We start from the raw sequence: 21,395 nt of genomic DNA, 5'->3' as shown, positions 1-21,395 counted from the left end.
AAAAGAGCTAATGTTTCGAGTCCAGGTGACCCTTTGTCACAGCTTTGACCAAGGGTTATGTGGACTCGAAACGTTAGCCCTTTTCTCTCCCTACAGATGCTGCCAGACCTGCTTGAGATTTTCCAGCATTTTCTCTTTGGTTTCAGATTCCAGCAACCGCAGTAATTTGCTTTTATACTCTTAAGGCAGTTTAATGTTTGGAAAGTGGAACAATTGTGTAAAGATCTGTACTTCCAAGGTTTGAATTCAGATGCAGTATGATATGCTTTGGATATCCTCTATATGGTCCCTATTTTCTGTGACCTGACAGCATTTGATGCTTGCATGAAATGTAGGAATGGACAAATAATCCCGCAACACTGATGCCTTCACTTTAATAAAGAAAAGGTGCAGATAGTATATTCCACATGGATTTATTCTGCTGGGTTTTCATGTAAGATTCAACTTGTCACCTAAAGAAAAAGTACTAGACCGTCCATAATATGTCTTCCTTTTTGGACAAGCACAGGAAATATTAAACATTAACAATTGTGTTTTTCAGGGATCGAATTCAAAGTTGCCATCCACCGAGGCAGATGCCCATCATGTTGCACGGCAGTTTCACCATTCTAAGGAGGAAGAACGAAACCCTTTTAGAGTTCCAAGCGAGAATCGTAAGCCATCCACCTGGGAATCTGACACCAATAATGGTAGCAGCCAAGAGACTGAGTTTGAAAGAAACAAGAAGCATACTGAGGATGAAAGAGAACGGTTAAAATTGAATGTTTTGCCAGTGACGGAGAAGCAGGTAGTGAAGAATCCTCCTCGTGGGTTCAAAACCAAGGAAAAGTCTTCGGGCGAGGCTGAAAAACCTGCCGCTATGGATTCTGAAGGAGCTCGAGGAGAAGTAATTCATCACCTCCCATGCGATGCTGGAACAGAAAGCACTGACTCGAGCAAAAATAAGGGTCACAATTTACCATATTTCAAACCATGTGGCCTCTTGGCAAATGACAAAGAAAACTTGTCAAAATCATCCCCTGCTACAGAGAGAGATAAAGTTCAGTTAGAATCTGAGAAAAAGCGTGTTCATGAAGAATCATCTAAGCATACATCGCACCATGGGAACACTACAACAACCAGCAGTGTGCACTCGAAAGCTGAGCAACAATCGGGAAGCAAGAAAAGCCAACGTAGCTCTGAAAATGAAAAGTCAAGTAGCACTCAAAAGTGCTGCACGACCAGGGTCCCCCATCAGACTGAGCTAAAAGATGCTCAGCAAAACTGCTCAGGTCAGACACAACAAACCATTAAATACACTGCTGCTAGAGACTGTTCGGTTACTTCTACACATAACTCTGATTCAAACAGGAAAGAAAATATAGAGATTAAATCATATGGCCGAATACATGCAGAGGTACCTGTTTGTATAGAATCAGAAAATAACTGTAGCAAATTAGAGCAAAGTACACTTAGCAGTCAGTCAGTGGATACCAAACAGACTGAAGTTACAAGAGAAACAAGTATAGGTAATGGACAGAGAACAATCACAATGTTTCCTGGATTTGAGTATATGTCAGCACCCACAGAAGCCAAGAAAACTGCGGCATTACACAACCAGCTGACTGCTCAACTTAAACAGAAGAAGGTAATAGACATGAGGAAAGATAACATAAAGGGGCAATTTCTGCCTTTTCCTTTGGGTCCATGGGTACCAATTGCAACGCTGACGTTTTATTGGGGCTGGTTTAGCACAGTGGGCTTGTAATGCAGAGCAAAGCAAGCAGCGCGGGTTCAATTCCCGTACTGGCCTCCCCAAACAGGCACCGGAATGTGGTGACTAGTGGCTTTTCACAGTAACTTAATTGAAGCCTACTTGTGACAATAAGCGATTATTATGGGCTAGTTTAGCACAGGGCTAAATCACTGGCTTTGAAAGCAGACCAAGGCAGGCCAGCAGCACAGTTCAATTCCCGTACCAGCCTCCCCGAACAGGAACTGGAATGTGGCGACTAGGGGCTTTTCACAGTAACTTCATTTGAATCCTACTTGTGACATTAAGCGATTTTCATTTCTTTTCGTTTCATTATTGCCTTACCTAGTTGCCATTGAAGAAGCAATGATGGGCCTTTTTGAATTGTCTCAGTCCATATGATGAAATTGTCAGGTAGGGAACTGCAGGATTTGGAGCAGGTGAGAATGGAGGAACAGCAATATATATAGCATGGTGGTTAGCATAAATGCTTCACAGCTCCAGGGTCCCAGGTTCGGTTCCCAGCTGGGTCACTGTCTGTGCGGAGTCTGCAAGTCCTCCCCGTGTGTGCGTGGGTTTCCTCCGGGTGCTCCGGTTTCCTCCCACAGTCCAAGATGTGCGGGTTAGGTGGATTGGCCATGCTAAATTGCCCGTAGTGTCCTAAAAAAATAGTAAGGTTAAGGATGGGGGGTTGTTGGGTTACGGGTATAGGGTGGATACGTGGGTTTGAGTAGGGTGATCAGGCCGAAGGGCCTGTTCTGTACTGTACTGTTCTATGTTCTATATATCCCGGTCTAGACAAAATGTGACTTGGAAGTGTCAGCGCTTCCAGGCACCTGATGCCCTTGTTCTTGGGGATGGTGGGTTTGAAAGGCGATGTTGAAGCCTTGGTGAGAGATATTTTGAGAAAATACTGAGATGGGTCTGAATTAAGTGCAGTCAATAGAGGTATTGTGATATTGAGAATACAGTCTGCATTTAAATTTCATCTGTTATCTTGATGCGGTTAGTGTAGGAGCCCACAAGTGTAGAAAGATGGTACTATTCTTGAAGCCTCAGAAAAACTGACACATAACTGAGATACTAAACTGGTTAATGTAAAGTATGTTTTTAAATTAAATTGTTCTGAATCTGCACTTGTTTCCTGTAAATGGACCTAGACGACGGCAGACAATCTTTGCTGAACTCCAGATAATTTTGCAATCTTTAGTACAAATCATGTGGAAATTTGTTGTTTTAAACCATGAGTGCATGTGTAGGAGATTGTATCTTTTTCCCTCTGTGTTTATAGAATGGCTGTAATAGGGAATTATCAGAAATAATTCACACACTTAAAAAGGTACAACTGAAAAATGTTAATTTTTGAAATTATTTCACACTTTTCTCTCTTTATCATATCATTGATGTGGCGACCATCACACAGGCCTCTTCTGCAGTCAGGGCAATGAGGTAATTTGGGGCATGGCCGTTATTTATGGCTGAATTTAAAAAAAAAATTCAAGTACCCAATTAATTTTTCTTTCCAATTAAGGGGCAATTTAGCGTGGCCGATCCACCTACCCAGCACATCTTTGGATTGTGGGGGTGAGACCCATGCTGACACGGGTTGAATGTGGGTGGAGTTTAAACTGTGACCCAGGGCTGGCATCGAACCCAGGTCTTCGGTGCCGTGAGGCAGCAGTGCTAACCACTGAGCCACCATGCCGTCCTCTCTGGCTGATTTTTAATGCAGCCACCTGATTAACCAACATGCATATAATGTAAGGATGTGAACATAACAGTGTTGAGGTTCATCTTTCTTGCTTTTGATTGAGCAGAATGGGGAAGAGTTGACTTTAATCACCTGATTAAAGTCAGCTTAGTGAAGTTGTTGTAAAATCTGGATTTGCTGTTTTCTAGTTGAGAGGTGGGAATTATGTCTGCAGAATGGCAAACCCAATTGGTATACTAACTATTATTAATTTCTATCTGGGTAAATAAGGTGTTATTCTCTATGCTGGTCAGTTATCAATATATTACACTGAACATGTCAGTTTATCTAATAACGGTTTGCTACATTCATGATGGATCAGCCGGGGAAAACAATCTTTTTTTAAATGTAAATTTAGAGTACCCAATTCAGTTTTCTAATTAAGGGGCAATTTAGAATAGCCAATCCACCTAGCCTGTACATATTTGGGTTGTGGGGGCGAAACCCACGCAAACGCTGGGAGAATGTGCAAACTCCACACGGATAGTGACCCAGAGCCGGGATCGAACCTGGGACCTCGGTGCCGTGAGGCAGCAGGGCTAACCCACTGCGCCACCGTGCTGCCCTGGGGAAAATTATCTTTAATTGCCGGAAGTTAAATGATGGGTGTAAATCTTTCTTTTTTCAGAATACTCTGAGAACAGTAAATGTTGCTGCCCTGCCTGACAAAGGTCAGAGGTTAATAAATCAAGTAAAAGACCTGGAAGATGCTCTCGGTGCACTATGCCTGTCCCCTACAGATGACAATGGGAAAGGTACTATTTTGAGTTTATTAGAATGAATGAAGCATTTTTGTAAATGGGTGAGCAGAACGTTTTCAAAGTTACAGGAGTGTTTGATGTGTTGACTTAAATCTTTTTTTAAAAAATGTTTTTATTGCAGTTTTCATTTTATACGCTGTACAATAGACAAGGGGGTATGTGCATCAGGTACAAAATACAAAAACCTTCCATTGGTATCGGCCCGCCTCCCTTTTTGTTGCTTTGAGATATTTTCTTTGGTCTCATCTCATACAGTGGGTGATTGTCATCTATTTACACATGTGATTCTGAACAGGAAGAGGAACTGAGCAGTACATTCATCTTGATCGTCTGTACTCTCCCCTAACCAGTGTCTGTCCCATCTCGGTGTGCCTTTTTTTAAACATCCTTTGCCAGACTGGTCAGGTTCCACTTGTGGATCTGTGTCCAGCTGTTGGCAATCTGGATCCCCAGTAGTGGAATTTGCTGTGGGCTAGTTTGAATGGTACTCCTCCCAGCTCTGCTCCTCCTCCTCTCTGTGCCCGAGAGTGCTCCAAATCTCTCAGGAGCTTCATGATCTCTTCCGTGCCACTTTGCGGGTTCACGATATAGGAGCAGGTCATCCGCATAGAGTGAGACTGCTCTCTATCTCCTGTTCGGATTCCCTTCTAGCTTCTCGCCTCTCTGAGGGCAATTGGCAACAGCTCAATTGCCAGGGCGAACAGGAGTGGGTACAGCGGGCTTTCCTGCCTTGTGCCTCTGTGCAGCTGGAAGTAGTGAGAGCTGGTGGTGTTGGCCCGTACACTCGCCTTGGGGGCGTTGCACAGGGGTTTCACCCGTGAAGTGAACCCTGTCCCAGTCCAAACCGCTTTGTGTACCTCTGAGGTACTTCCACCCATCTCTGTCGAAGGCCTTCTCTGCGTCCTGGGAGACGATCACTTCTGGTGTTCTCCCCCAGATGAGGTCATTATCACATTCAGCCGTCGTCTGATGTTGGCTTTTAGCCTGTCTAGTCCTCTGCATCCACCTCTGTTACGCAGTTCTCCAGCTGCTTAGCCAGGGTTTTTGCAAGTATTTTCTCATACACATTGAGCAGTGAAATAGGTCCTACGATCTGATTCCGTTGTGTCTTTGTCTTTCTTGGATATCAGTGATTTGGTGGCTTGTGTTAGCGTACTTCGCTAGCGAGTCTGCGAAAATCTCCCGCAAGTGCGGGACCAGTGCCGTCACAAATGTTTTTGTAAGAAGTCCGCTGGGAACTTGTCGGGTCCCGTTGCCTTCCCAGCTTGATGCTGTCCATGACCTCTCCTAGTTCTTGAGGTTCTTCCAGCCCCCTCCTCCTATCATGTCCAACAACTAGCATGTCCAGTCCATCGAGGAACCATTTTAAGGGGGCTCAGGGGCGTACAGCACTAGTAGAAGGACTCAAATGCTCCATTGACCTTTTTTTGGTTCGGCTACCAGTCCGCCTCTGCTATCCTTTACCTGCGCTATTTCCCTCGTGCCTGCCTGCTTTCTCAGCAGGTGGCTAGCCTTGTCTCTGTCTTCATAGAAGATCCCCCGTGTCTGGCAGAGTTGGTGCACTGCCTTCCTGGTGGATAGCAGTTTAAAGTCCATTTGTAACTTTTTCCTCTCCACCAGAAGCTCTATGGTCGGGGCCTCCAAGTATCTTCTGTTGACCTCCAGAATGGAGTCATTCAGTTGCTGCCTAGCCGCCCTCTCTTCCCTGTCTCTGCATGCCTTATAGATGATAAATTCTCCTCTAATCACAGCCTTCAGCGCCTCTCAGAACGTGGAGGGGGAGACCTCTCCATTCTGGTTGTTAGTAATATACTTGTCTACGGCCTGTAGGTGCTTATCGAATTCCGCCATGGTTGACTTTACATATTCCGTGTCATCCCAGTTGGAAGCGTACACATACACCAGGGCCACCATTACCCCATCTAAGATGCCACTGACCATGACTTACCCGTCCCCCTTGGTCCATAATCATCTTTGTCACAGTGAACATCGTCCTCTTAGTATGGCTACCTCCTAGCTCTCGTCCTGTCATGTCAATGGTATGTCTGCACACGTGTCCCTCTCTTACCTGCAGTCGGTCCTTCTTCCTCGGGTGTCTTTTGGAGAAAGACTATGTCGGCTTTCACGCTTTTCAGGTGGGTGAAGACTCTGAATCTTTTCACTGGGCCGTTAAGTCACGGTAGCATGGTGGTTAGCACAATTGCTTCACAGCTCCAGGGTCCCAGGTTCGATTCCCGGCTTGGGTCCCCGTCTGTGCGGAGTCTGCACGTTCTCCCCGTGTGTGCGTGGGTTTTCTCCGGGTGCTCCGGTTTCCTCCCACAGTCCAAAGATGTGCAGGTTAGGCGGATTGGCCATGATAAATTGCCCTTAGTGTCCCAAAATTGCCCTTAGTGTTGGGTGGGGTTGCTGGGTTATGGGTATAGGGTGGAGGTGTGGGCTAGGGTGGGGTGCTCTTTCCAAGAGCCGGTGCAGACTCGATGGGCCGAATGGCCTCCTTCTGCACTGTAAATTCTATGATTCAAGTCCCCTGATGTTTTTCATGTGACAATCCTGATGGGGGTGTTTTGGTTTCCCCACCCCCCTGCAGGATCAGCCATACTGCCCCTGCACTCTGGGGTTTCCCTTTGTTAGAGGGCCATCTAAAATGGCCGTGGTCACCGCACTCACCATGAGGCCGGGCCCCCTGCACTCCGGGGTTTCCCATTGTTCAAGGGGCCACACAACTTGGCCTCAAACTGTTTGCATGCCATGTGGGTGAGACCCTGTACTCTGGGGTTTCCCTTTGTTCAGGAACTCTCCAACGTGGCTATTTGCGGTGACATCCTGTTCCACGTTTCTGAGAGTGACCAGCTGAAGCCAGTCTAGAGCACATCCCCAGCCCCCCCCCCCCCCCCCCTCCCCTGTTGCTTTGCTTCCCCCTGTGGATTTGTTGCCCTCCCTATCCCCCCATGGCTCCTCACCTCCTCACTTCCTTAACCCTCTGCTACCCCCCCCCCCCCCCCCCCCCCCCTCCCCCCCCAGCCAGCCTTGGTTTTGATTGGACCGGCCTGTGAGCCCTGTCGATCTCCATCGGCTTGGGGAAGCTGTCTCTCCTCACTAGGGTACATGTAGTCGGTACTGCAGTTTCTGGTGTCTCTGCAGCCTCTTGACCTGCTGCATTTTGGCATCCTTGCTGTATTTCCTGTGGTTGAGTGTGAGGGGATATTATAGTCTGGTTTTTGTGGGCTAAATTTGGCTTAAAAGTGCTTATTATTCTGTTTTTCGGAGGAGAGCCACCTGATGTATGACTACTCAGCACATCCCTGTTTTGACTTAAATCTGATTGGGAGAGCCCATGCTGCCAGCAGGGAACCTCACTCACTGAGACTTCGGAACAAGAGCAGGCCATTCAGCCCATCGAGCCTGGCCTGCCAATCAGATTTGAATGTTAACTCCATTTTTCCACCTTAAAACCCCTGCAGCGTGAGAATTTATCAATTTCAGTTTAAAATTTTTAATTGACCTAGCCTGATCGGCTTTTTAAGGCGACGGTTCTAGATTTCCACTACCTCTTTAGTTTGATGCAGTGCTTTCTGCCAGTGCAAATTGAAAATTTGGGTGTACTCTGTCCACGCTTTTTCAACCAGTCTCGATTTGCGTTGGCTGTGTGAACTTGTAAACTTGCACTACCTCAGTAGCAATAGGTTAAGAGATTCCTAAACAACAGTGATAGTGCATCAAAGATGCTCTGCTACAGAATTATACCATGTGAATTTTTATACAAGTTGTACTTCTAAACTTAAAGCAATCAAGGTTAGTTGCTTTGTAGCATAGTGGGTAGCACTCTTGCTTCACAGCTCCAGGATCCCAGGTTCGATTCCCGACTTGGGTCACTGTTTGTGTGGAGTCTGCACGTTGTCCCTGTGTCTGCGTGGGTTTCCTCCAGGTGCTCCGTTTTCCTCCCATATGTCCTGAAAGACGTGCTGTCAGGTGAATTGGATATTTTGAATTGTATTGAGAATTGAGCTCGAAGAACAATTGAAATTCAAACACAACAATGATTTTGTCTATAGGAGAGGAAACCAGGAACAGCCAAATCAATCCCTTTGACAAGAGTGGCACCATCCGATTAAATGATCCTGTACCCTATCAGGATCCCAGATCTGATGCAACAACTTCACGTTTCAATGATGTTTCTTCTCTGGGGTCAAGCCAGTTTTGTAACCAGATGTACAGAGGTAAGATATAGGAAAACATTCTTCTAAGAAAAAAATAGAATCCTAGAATGTTGGATTGCAAAAACAGGCCATTTGGCCCATCAGATCCATGCTGATATTTTTCTCCTCGGGGCCACCTTGTTCATCGGTTGCAGTTTTCTATTTTCAGTTTTGAGTATTGCTGAAAATAAGAGATGTTGAAGCTTTTCATTTTGCACTTATTGGGATAGATGCAAGAATGCCAAATTTTAAAGGGAGCAACAATTTATACTGATTGAGAAAAGGGTGCTATTGGTATTCAAGTTGACTGTGGTCCAAGCACTGCCATGGAGAATGCACCAGGGGAGCCATTATTCCCATGCTTTTGTTTAATTGAAAAAAGATGCAATGTCTGGGCATGTTACTCTTGCCTGCAGGAGATATGTCCTTTCATGTGAATATATTTAGCTTCCAGCAAATGTAAGTGAAAGACACATTGTGAGCCCAACTGATAATCTTAAAATGATTGTTAGTGTAATACTTAGCACAGCCAGAATTGTTCAGCAAGTGCTATTCAATTGTGGAATCGCATCTCATATTAGACATGTTCTGAGTTTTGCAAGCACGGACTAGTTAAGTACAGTCAGTCCTCTGCATATTGCAAACAACCAAAGAGCCATGCTGTTTGATATAATCCACTAGACATTAGGATTTGCATTGAATTGCTACTGAAATTCATGTATTTAGTATGCTTATTAGGCACACCTTTCTTTTGTTGTGCCTGCTATAGTTGGGATACGTTTGACCAGTTCTGTATCGCCCTCTGCAAGAGTTGTCTTTGCGTGGAAAGGTGGTCAAGATTTTTTTACATTTGTTATTACAATTTAAAATGAAGTTAGATGAGATGCAGATAAAATGACACTTCATTAGAAATATTAACGGAATACATTTTGGAGAGATGGGTAGGGAGCAACGCTGGAATTTGAATGACCTTTATGGGATTTTCAAGTTTGAATTTTATTTTCAAGTACAGAATGTATAATGTTTTTAAGTTGCCCATTCTTGATTCCTTTAATCCAATAAGGAGTGCAGATCTCATTTTACCGCACTGGGAATTAATTATTTCTTACGATTTCAGCAAACTGTCAGCAGCCAGGCCTATATGGAGGACGGATGACAGAGGACAGACTCCTCACTGTCAAGAACATGACCAGTGAGGCTATTGAACAACTCCACAAATCACTGGAGTCTGGCCCCAAAATTTCTGATGAGGCTGAAGACCCACCATATCTCAAGGTAATTGTAAATTAGATTGTTATTTTATATAATTTTCCAACTTTGTGCTTCTTTTCAATATGGAGGTGAATAAGAACAGGGCATCCCTACAGTGCAGAAGAAGGCCATTCCGCCCATTGAGTCCACACCAACCCTCTTCCCCGTCCTTTCCCCATAACACCACACCGTAGCCCCACCTAACCTGCACATCCCTGGACACTAAGGGGTAATTTTATCAATCCACCTAACCTGCACACCTTTAGACTATGGGAGAAAACTGGAGCACGTGGGGGAAGCCCACACAGACAGGGAGAACATGCAAACCCCACTCAGACAGTGACCCAAGGCTGGAATTGAACATGTATCCTTGCCGCTGAGATGCAGCAGTGCTAACCAAGCCGCCATGCCACCCTATGTATGTTCTCAGCAACTTGTTGCAGTCCTTTAGAACTGCTTGACACAGTTGGGGACGAGGTAGGAAATTGCTCAGCAGTGTTATGGGCCAGGGTTTAGAAACTCCAAAGTGTATTATGGAGTTCATCTGGCCTATAAATTTATGTTGAATTTGGCTTGGATGAGCACAAGAGCCTTCCCTTCGGGTGTGATTCAAGAGTCTGGCCAGACATTTAAATCAAACCAGCTTTATTCTAAGAACTTATTTTACATTTATATAAACACACAGCAAGAGTTTTTTTTATCAATTATAAACATAAAGATACCCCACAGCTTCAGTAAATATGTATAACACTTAGTGAATTCCCCCTTAACTGTTCCAATTCATAAACTAAAATCCCTTTTCAAGGGCATGGTCCAGCACTCTGCATTCTCACTTGAATAAGACTGGCCTTTCCTGAGATTCTGACCTCAGCTCACCAGCACGTTTAACCCCTTCTGGAAAGCAAACTATATCTTAAAAGCCACCACCCAATGTAATTTTTACTGGAACAGATATTTAAAATGAAACTAGAGAAAGACGGGAACAAAACATTTCTTTCTCCCTGAGTCCACAGCAGTCAAATCTGAAAGCAAAAGTAATACTCTCACAGCCACAGCTCAGCTCCACCCACATAAATGAGGTCACTGAAGCCGTGTGATAAGACAAAAACCTTTCTTAAAGGGACACTCCCATGACAGCAAAGTTCCATATTTTCTTTCTGAATCTTGTGTGAAGATGTTCACGGAACCCAGCTAATAGCTGTAGAGATATCTGCATATACCCACCTTGCAGATAAAGAGAATTATGTTCAATAATTGTTATAACTGGTTCCAGTTTGTTTGTTTGTTATACAAGCAGTGGAGTGGTAAGCGGAGTGCTAAATTCTGGCTATGTAGTGTATGTCACCTCTGTTATCTCCGTAGAAATCTTCTGTAGGCTTTGCAATATTAAACATTGTAGGTTAGAGCTGCAAATTGTTTCCGAATAATTTTTGAAATGATTCACATGTGCAAGTCTCCCAAAGCTGTAAAATATAAAAGAGGAAATTCATTTAATTACATTTGATTAATTGTTTTTCTAAACTGGTGTTGCCTATCGTGTGAAATAACAATGTGTCACTGAAAAATAATTTGTTCTTGTCAACCCCATGCTGTTATAAATCTCAACCTGTGCCGCACGTGATTTTCCTTATTTCATACGGAGACTCAGTAAGTTCCAACTGTTCACATTTGGAATTTAAGGTGATCTGGAAAATCTGGAATGATGGATTCTACTGAAAAATCCTGTGTCACTGTACTGAATGAGGTAAATTGGTATCTCGTGGGAACAAACTTCAAAGCAATTGTAATTGTTGCAATTTAAGATTATATTTTTAGGCACAGTGAACTTTTTGTGAGAAATTATCAACCCATGACATGCATTCCCTTCATCCAAGAATTGCATTAGTAAGACACAAAGAAGATGGGTTTTATTTGGAGTTTCAAACCAAGATCTGTAGAGAAACTTCATTATTAATTTTGAAAATGAAATGAAATGAAAATCGTTTATTGTCACAAGTAGACTTCAAACGAAGTTACTGTGAAAAGCCCTTAGTCGCCACATTCCAGCGCCTGTTCGGGGAGGCTGGTACGGGAATTGAATCTGCACCGCTGGCCTGCCTGGGTCTGCTTTGAAAGCCAACTATTTAGCCCTGTGCTAAACCAGCCCCTGATTTTGAGTAATTGCCATGCAATGTCGATCTAATTTAACTTCAGGCATCATCATTTATGAAGTGGCATTAGGAAACCAAATAAAGCTTTCTCAGACCAGAACGTTCTTAGTCCCCATCACAATCAAATGGAATTTGAATTAAATCTTTTGTTTGTGTTCAACTGAAAATGCTAAAAAATAATATTTTGAAGTACTAACTATAAGGTGGCAAAGTTAGTTTTACAAATTCATAGATTTTCTCTTAGCCTGAAACTGCAACTGCCAAATTTGTTGCACCATGGTTGGTTCTCTGCAGAAGGTGTTGCGTTTGGTCTTCTATACCTTGCGAATGACTCCACCAAACACCTTGACTTGTTCCACCTAGGATCTTTATTGAATCGCATATGGTAAGATGGCGATGTGACAGAGCAAGTTATCATGGAGTTTCTTTGAACTCCTCTGGAACTACACCTAGCACGACTGTTCACCTGTATGTCTTACTACCATCTCCTACAACCATCTACTGATGGCCGGTTGTGTCTCCACTTATATGGGAGTTCCTGGTCACATGACCACGGTCTTGAGACCGCATGGTGTGTCTGCACCGCCGCCTACTGATTGGAGGTTGCACACCATCCATCTATGATATTGCTTACAGGCATATCAGCACAGAGGTCAGGAGTAAAAAGTGTGGGAATGCAATTGTAAGGGGAATAGATAGGCATTTCTGTGGCCGCAAATGATACTCCAGGATGATATGTTGTCTCCCTGGTGCTATGGTCAATGATGTCTCTGAGCGGTTGCAGGACATTCTGGGAGGGTAAACAGCTAGTGGCCGTGGTACACGTCAGTACCAACGACATAGGTAAAAAAAAGGGAAGAGGTCCTAAAAGCAGAATATGGGGAGTTAGAAAGAAAGTTGAGAAGTCGGTGACTCAAAGGTGGTGATCTCAGGATTACTACCAGTGCCACATGCTAGTCAGAGGAGAAGTTGCAGGATATATATCGGATGAATGTATTGCTGAAGAGATGGTGTGAGGGGGAAGGTTTCAGATTCCTGGGGCATTGGGACCAGTACAAACTGGTTGGGTTGCACCTTGGCAGGACCGGAACTGATGTCCATGGGGAGTATTTGCTGGAGTGGTTAGGGAGGGTTTAAACTAAAATGGCAGGAGGATGGGAGCCTGTGCAAGGGGGATAGGAGCTATGTAAGGAGCCTGAGGAGGAGGAGGAAACAAGGACAGAAACAAAAGACAGAACAGGGAATAAGAAAAGTGATGGGCAGAGAAACCACGGGCCAGATTCAAACAGGGCTACGGTGAAAAATATTACCAGATTGATTCTTGGGATGGCAGGACTGACGTATGAGGATAGATTGAATCGGTTAGGATTGTATTCGCTGGAGTTCAGAAGAATGAGGGGGGATCTTCTAGAAACCTATAAAATTCTAACAGGACTAGACAGAATAGATGCAGGGAGGATGTTCCTGATGGTGGGTGTGTCCAGAACCAGTGGTCACAGTCTGAGGATATGGGTTAGACCATTTAGGATAGAGCTGAGGAGAACTTTCTTCACCCAGAGAGTGATTGGCTTGTGGAATTTGTTACCACAGGAAGTAGCTGAGGCCAAAACATTGCAAGTTTTCAAGAAGCAATTAGATACAGCACTTAGGGTGAAAGGAATCAAAGGAAATGGGGGGGAAAACGGGATTATGAGTTGGATGATCAGGCGTGGTCATAATGAATAGTGGAGTAGGCTCGAAGTGCCTATTTTCCTGCTCTTATCTTTTTATTTTCTACGTTTCTACGGGCGCGCTCCAGTGACCGTGTTCCGCTCGAGTGAGAGCACAACGAAGGTGGTGAATTCCGAGAAAGTTCTGTGGGTCTCCTGGCAGCCTCCGAGCCTCGCAGGATACACCCAAGTCCCTCGGAATTGGAACTCCGCCCAGAAAGAACGAGATAAAACGGCGCTCGCTTAAACCTACTTAAGGCCTCCCTCGATCTCCCAGACTCCCCAGGAAGGCTGCAGCCGGATGCCAATCAGAACTGTGACCAGGCGGAACAACACCCAGGGGAGGAGTCTCCTGGGTCATTGGAGGCACCTTGGTGGTCAGGGATAGAGCAGGGTGGACACTGGCCCTCCCCCTGGATGGTGGGCACCTTCGCACTTCCCAGCTGACACCTTGGCACTGCCACCCTGGTATTACCAAGGTGCCTGGGTGGCATTGCCAATCTGGCAGGAGCAGTGTCTGGGTGCCAGAACTCACCGGCAGGAAACTCCCTTTAAAAAAAACCCTCCACAAATGAACTTATTTCCCATTGAATGCTGCCCTATGTTTTTTCACATCACTAGCCATAACCATAAACTGGTATTTTGTCCTCTGCAATATAGAGAGTATCTTTCCTACTCAATATCTAGTTAAATTATATCACAACTAACAGTAAGCCAAGCCCCTCATTTCCTGTATTGGATACTGTAATATTTTACACACTACTGCATATTACCCCCTCTTTTGAAAGGTGAGGTATGGCTGTTGGTAAAGACTATATAAAGGAATAGAATATAAGTTTGTAGTGAGATGCATCAATTTCCTTGCAGATCTTAAATCATCAAACAACAAATATGTGACTTGAAAAAAAGAGTCATCCAGATTCAAAACATTAGCTCCCTTCTCTCTCCACAGACGCTGTTAGACCTGCTGAGATTGTCCAGCATTTTCTGTTTATGTTTCAGATCCCAGCATCCACAGTAATTTGCTTTCAAAAATATGTGACTTGGCTCTGGTGTAGGATAAAATCACTTCTTTAAGCTCAGATTCAGTGATGTTAAGAGTTTTGAGTGGCCAGATTGCTTGCTGCTCTTTCAGATAGTTGTTTGCCACTTCTATCTGCCAGCAAGTGAAACAAGTAGATTCCCTGGTTAGCTGCATTGGATCACTGTGTCTTCAGCTTAGATGCTATTTCCAATGTCTCTGAAGGCAGAGTTGACACAGGGTGAGGCATCATTAGTTTTGATAAGCTCATGTATTCCATGTTAAATTAAGCTTGCATTGTGCCATATAAAACTCATCACACTTTGTTATTTCAACTAGTATTCCGATAATATTGCACAAATAGAGAAAAGGTGTACAGTCACCCACTTTAGAGAGCCGTAAATGTGAAAAGACAAATTATCCTAACCGAGATAGTGTGCACCCTCTTGCTGCCTGAAGGACTTTCTGAAGTGTGTTGCTTTGATTTTTTTTTTGTTGTTGATTAAAGTGTTGCTTTCTGACCCACAAAAGAATGTGTCAACAGCAAGATGCTCGATATCTTTTTGACTGGTTAGATCAGGGGTGGGCAAACTACGGCCCGCGGGCCGCATGCGGCCCGCCAAAGGTATTTCTGCGGCCCACCAAGTCATTAAAAAAAAATAATAAATTTTTTTAAAAAAAATTTTTTTTTTTTTTTTTAAATTTTTTTTTAAAGTTAATGGGAGGGGCTGTTGGGTTACTTACTGGTATAGGGTGGATACGTTGACTTGAGTAGGGTGATCATTGCTCGACACAACGTCGAGGGCTGAAGGGCCTGTTCTGTGCTGTACTGTTCTATGTTCTATATGAGGCGCCCAGAATCATAACCGGGTGAAGTAATTATTTTACTTAATATACTATGCGGCCCTTTGTGAATTGTGAATTTCTGAATGTGGCCCTTGCACGGAAAAGTTTGCCCACCCCTGGGTTAGATGTTACTCACAAATTCATTGGTGTTTGGAATCTACAAATACAGATACCAATTCCGCATTCAAATCACCTTTCATTGGCCTATGAATGGCCAGTCCAGTACTGGCTTTGGTAAAGAAACCTCGAGGAACCTTCTGTGAACAACATTTAGTGTTGTTTATCTCCAAGCAAAAAAAGGGGCAGCAGGGTAGCATGGTGGTTAGCATAAATGCTTCACAGCTCCAGGGTCCCAGGTTCGATTCCCGGCTGGGTCACTGTCTGTGTGGAGTCTGCACGTCCTCCCCCTGTGTGCGTTGGTTTCCTCCGGGTGCTCCGGTTTCCTCCCACAGTCCAAAGATGTGCGGGTTAGGTGGATTGGCCATGCTAAATGGCCCGTAGTGTCCTAATAAAAGTAAGGTTAAGGGGGGAGTTGTTGGGTTACGGGTATAGGGTGGATACGTGGGTTTGAGTAGGGTGATCATGGCTCGGCACAACATTGAGGGCCGAAGGGCCTGTTCTGTGCTGTACTGTTCTATGTTCTATGTTCTAATTTTTTGTGGAAATGTGGTTTCGGTTGAAAAATTCCACGTCATAATGCATGGTAACTGAAGTAATTGGCACTAACTTATTTGGCAAGCTGTACATATTCATACCTCAGTTTGGAATCTTTTTGCCTCAGTGACTGCCTGGAGGGGAAGGTCTCCATGTCTCTTACTACCCAAGATGGATTTTTCCTCTAAACTTTAGAGACACAAAGATGACCTCTCTCTGACACAATTCATGGCAGATCAGGAAATCAATTCTTGATGGAAAATTAAAATGACCCCCTTGAATATTCTTGTTTTTCCCACTCCATTCCCCATCGACATGAAAGCTGTTGATACCTGTATTGCATGTCCTTCTATGTCCCCCCCCTACAATTGTAACCCGAGGATGTAACCTGTTGATATGTGATAACTTAATTTCTTTTATTTCAAATCTGATGCACTTTGCAAAATACCTCAATATGGAGTCTATTACTCCTAAACATCATCATCTGCATTCCAGATACCTTCTGTGTCTCTTGAGAGTTGCCTAGTTGCGACCTAAATTGGTCTTATACCATAATATAAATTAAACAAAAATGCCACCTTTGACAAATCGGTGGAATTTCCAGATATATCAGTCACAACAACCTGCTGTTTGTCAGCTGTGTCCAGAATATATGGTAAATGTAATATGCCTAAGCAAACTGAATTGTGAAGCTCTGGTGACCTAAAGTTGCTTACAATGTCAGTTTAAACCTTTACTCATAGCAAACATAATGTTTCTTAATCTTTATAGATTCTTTGCCTTTCCTAATATTTCATTACTGACTATTTCATTAGTGGTTGTTAGGTTGGTACAATCATGGCATATTTTATTCCCTTCTACTGTTTGTGAAAAGGTGACAAAAAAGATACCATGGTTACGGTAGTTTAATCTGGTGACACTGGACCGTGCTTTGTTACATTTCTTTATTTACTTGACAGCTGAAAAAGATGCTTGATGCATAAAACACGGAATGTTTTCAAAGCAAAAATATTTACTTTTTATAGGTCCCGCTAATGGTTCATCAGAAACAAGCATTGGCGTGGTTACTGTGGCGGGAGAAGCAAAAACCATCAGGTGGCATTCTAGGTGAGAAAGATCATCTTCGGGAGGGTTCTGAAGCTGTCCTGGTCATGGGAGAACGATGAGATCAGAGTCTCTAATTTGCATAAGAGATGGTATAAGGAGCAAACTTAATATTTGTTGAATCACATGGGATGTCAAATCCTATAATTAATTTGCTATTTGATTCCTCTCCTGATTCAATATCATTTAGCTATCAATCAATATATATTGCTAAGAGAAGCATTTATATTTAATTCAAATAGAAGAAATCAGGGATGAATAGCTGATAATTGCTTTTTGACCCATTAATCAGGAGGAAGGCAGGGATGATACTGAGAATTCCTATAACTAGTTGCACTTGCACTAAATTAAATGTGTTTGAGTTGAATGTCTTTAGTAACGCTCGAGGAGTAATAGTGAGTAGAATAAATTTAAATATTGATTATTTATGTCCTTTTTTTTAGCGGATGACATGGGTTTGGGGAAAACTCTAACCATGATTGCGCTCATCTTAGCACAACGGTGTAAGGGGAAGAAAGAAAAAGAGAAAAAGCCAGAGGAGTGGATCTCAAAAACTGGTAAGAAGTGATGCCCGTTGCAATGATTCAGTAACAGGCCAGTCAGCCTGACGCTGATAATAGAAAAAATACTAGCATGCATTATGAAAGATTTAATAGCAGAACACTTGGAAAATAGTGGCAGGATCGATAGAGTCAGCATGGATTTATGAAAGGGCAATCGTGCTTGACAAATCGACTGGAATTCTTTGAGGATAGAACATTACAGCGCAGTACAGGCCCTTCGGCCCTCGATGTAGCGCCGACCTGTGAAACCCCTCTAAATCCCATCTACACTATTCCCTTATCGTCCATATGCCTATCCAATGACCATTTGAATGCGTTTAGTGTTGGCGAATCCACTACTGTTGCAGGCAGGGCATTCCACGCCCTTACTACTCTCTGAGTAAAGAATCTACCTCTGACATCTGTCCAATATCTATCTCCCCTCAATTTAAAGCTATGTCCCCTCGTGCTGGACATCACCATCCGAGGGAAAAGGCTCTCAATGTCCACCCTATCTAATCCTCTGATCATCTTGTATGCCTCAATTAAGTCGCCTCTTAACCTTCTCTCTAACGAAAACAGCCTCAAGTCCTTCAGCCTTTCCTCGTAAGATCTTCCCTCCATACCAGGCAACATCCTTGTAAATCTCCTCTGTACCATCTCCTCTCTACCCTTTCCAATGCTTCCACATCATTCCTATAATGCGGCGACCAGAACTGCACGCAATACTCCAAATGCGGCCGCACCAGAGTTTTGTACAACTGCAACATGACCTCATGGCTCCGAAACTCAATTCCTCTACCAATAAAAGCTAACACACCGTACTCCTTCTCAATAACTCTCTCAACCTGGGTGGAACTTTCAGGGATCTATGGACGTTGACACCGAGATCTCTCTGCTCGTCCACAATACCAAGAATCTTACCATTAGCCCAGTACTCTATCTTCCTATTATTCCTTCCAAAATGAATCATCTCACACTTTTCTGCATTAAACTCCATTTGCCACCTGTCAGCCCAGTTCTGCAGCTTATCTATGTCTCTCTGTAACTTGTAACATCCTTCTGCACTGTCCACAGCTCCACCGACTTTAGTGTCATCTGCAAATTTACTCACCCATCCTTCTACGCCCTCCTCCAGGTAATTTATAAAAATGACAAACAGCAGCGGCCTCAAAACAGATCCTTGTGGTACACCACTAGTAACTGGATACCAGTCTGAACATTTCCCATCAACCACCACCCTTTGTCTTCTATCAGCTAGCCAATTTCTGATCCAAACTGCTAAATCACCCTGAATCCCATGCCTCTGTATTTTCTGCAATAGCCTACCGTGGGGAACCTTATCAAACGCTTTACTGAAATCCATATACACCACATCAACTGCTTTACCCTCATCCACCTGTTTGGTCACCTTCTCGAAGAAACCCCGGCACCTGCAACAACCATTTCTTGCCCTGCTCTATCCATGGGTGTGATTCTCCGCTGCCCACGACGGGTCGGAGAATAGCGGAAGGGCCTTCCCGACATTTTTCCCAATCTCCCGCTATTCTCACACCCCCCCCCCCCCCCCCCCCCCCACGGCCGCCCCACGACACAAATCGCTGCTCGCCGTTTTTTACGGCGAACAGCGATTCTCCCCTGGCCGATGGGCCGAGTTCCCAGGCCTTTACGGCTGTTTTCACGAACGCAAACACACCTCTCACTGTTCGTGAAAACGGCCGCAAAGTGTCGTTCGGGACAACCATGGCACTGATTGGCACGGCCGCACTACGGCCGTGCCAAGGGTGGCATGGGCCCGTGATCGGTGGGCACCGATCGCGGGCAGCGGGTCCGATACCCGCGCACTCTTTGTTCCTCCGCCGCCCCGCAGGATCAGTCCGCGGGGTGGCTGAGGTGCATGACGGCCCGCGCATGCGCGGGTTTGACGTATATGCATGATGACGTCATCTGCGCATGCGTGGCTGACGTCATCGTGCGCGTCAGCCGCCGTGACGCTTGGCGCGCGGGCGTAGTGACGGTCGCTAAGACCGCGATGCTAGCCCCGACCGGGGGGGGAGAATCGGGTCCCGGGAGGGGGCGCGGAGGCTGCGTGAAACACGGCCAGTTTCACGGCAGCTTTTACGACTCTCTGCAAATGCGGAGAATTGCGCCCCATGTCTCCGAAATGGCCACAACATCGAAGTCCCAGGTACCAACCCATACCGCAAGCTCACCCACCTTATTCCGGATGCTCCTGGCATTGAAGTAGACGCACTTTAAACCATCTTCCTTCCTGCCGGTACACCCTGCAACTTTGAAACCTTACTCATGACCTCACTACTCTCAACTTGTTGTGTACTGGAGCTACAATTCAGGTTCCCAATTCCCTGCTGAACTAGTTTAAACCCTCCTGAAGAGCATTAGCAAGTCTCCCTCCCCAGGATATTAGTAGCCCTCTGGTCCAGGTGTAAACCATCCCGTTTGTAGAGGTTCCACCCACCCCAGAATGAGCCCCAATTGTCCAGGAATCCGAAACCCTCCCTCCTGCACCATCCCTGCAGCCATGTGTTCAACTGCTCTCTCTCCCTATTCCTCGACTCGCTGGCACGGGTAACAACCCAGAGATAATAACTCTTTTTGTCCTGGATCTAAGTTTCCACCTTAGCTCCCTGAATTCCTGCCTTACATCCTAATCCCTTATCCTACCTATGTCGTTGGTACCTATGTGGACCACGACTTGGGGCTGCTCCCCCTCCCCCTTAAGGATCCTGAAAACACGATCCGAGACATCGCGGACCCTGGCACCTGGGAGGCAACACACCAATCGCGAGTCTCTCTCGTTCCCACAGAATCTCCTGATCTATCCCCCTAACTAAGGAGTCTCCAATGACTAATGTTCTTCTCCTCTCCCCCCTTCCCTTCTGAGCAACAGGGACAGACTCTGTGCCAGAGACCTGTACCCCATGGCTGACCCCTGGTAAGTCGTCGTCCCCCAACAGTATCCAAAGCGGTATACCTGTTACTAAGGGGAACGACCACAGGGGATCCCTGTACTGACTGCTTCCCCCCAGCCCCTCTCACTGTCACCCATCTATCTTTATTCTTTGGCGTAACTACCTCCTTGAAGCTTCTATCTATGACCACCTCTGCCTCCCGAATGATCTGAAGTTCAACCAGCTCCAGCACCACTTCCCTAACACGGTTTTTGAGGAGCTGGAGTAGGGTGCACTTCCCACAGATGAAATCAGCAGGGACACTGATGGCATCCCTCACCTCAAACGTTCTGCAGGAGGAACATTGTACTGCGTTCCCTGCCATCCCCTCTAGATAAAAAAACAAGAAAAAGAAAGGAAGAGCTTACCTGATATTCCCTCAACCCCTTAGGTTCGAGGAGGTGGAAGGGTGGGGGACACAACAAGTGTAGTGTCTCAGGTTTAGCAACCGCCCGACTTATATCAGGTACTCACCTTCCCGATAGGCGCCTACTCCCGCCGAAAATCCGGAGGCCGCTCCCGCTGAAAGGCAAGCAAATTTAAAGGCACACACTCACCTAACTAGTAGAGTTGATGAGGGAGGAACCAATGGATGTGGTTTATTTGGACTTTTGGAAGACTTTCAATTTCCACCAGTCATCTCTTTCTCTTAAAGGGGAGAGCAACTTTCACTTTTCGTATATCATTGTCCTTTGTAACCACATTTG

At 44.9% G+C, this 21,395-nt stretch overlaps 1 protein-coding gene across 2 annotated transcripts in view; it reads left to right on the top strand.

The window, feature by feature from the left end:
* ttf2 (transcription termination factor, RNA polymerase II) overlaps window positions 1-21,395 on the top strand; it is a 65,817-nt gene that overhangs the window by 10,363 nt on the left and 34,059 nt on the right. For both annotated transcript variants that reach the window (XM_038802015.1, XM_038802016.1), the window contains exons 5-10: window positions 542-1,627; window positions 4,111-4,237; window positions 8,296-8,460; window positions 9,557-9,714; window positions 17,096-17,177; window positions 17,618-17,731. In XM_038802015.1, the coding sequence (XP_038657943.1) occupies window positions 542-1,627; window positions 4,111-4,237; window positions 8,296-8,460; window positions 9,557-9,714; window positions 17,096-17,177; window positions 17,618-17,731 (1,732 nt within the window). The remainder of the gene's footprint in view (window positions 1-541; window positions 1,628-4,110; window positions 4,238-8,295; window positions 8,461-9,556; window positions 9,715-17,095; window positions 17,178-17,617; window positions 17,732-21,395) is intronic.

The sequence above is a fragment of the Scyliorhinus canicula genome, chromosome 7 (assembly GCF_902713615.1).
Source record: "Scyliorhinus canicula chromosome 7, sScyCan1.1, whole genome shotgun sequence".
Classification (NCBI taxonomy): Eukaryota; Metazoa; Chordata; class Chondrichthyes; order Carcharhiniformes; family Scyliorhinidae; genus Scyliorhinus; species Scyliorhinus canicula.
Note: the sequence above shows the minus strand (reverse complement) of the source record. Positions and strands in the feature narration are given on the sequence as shown.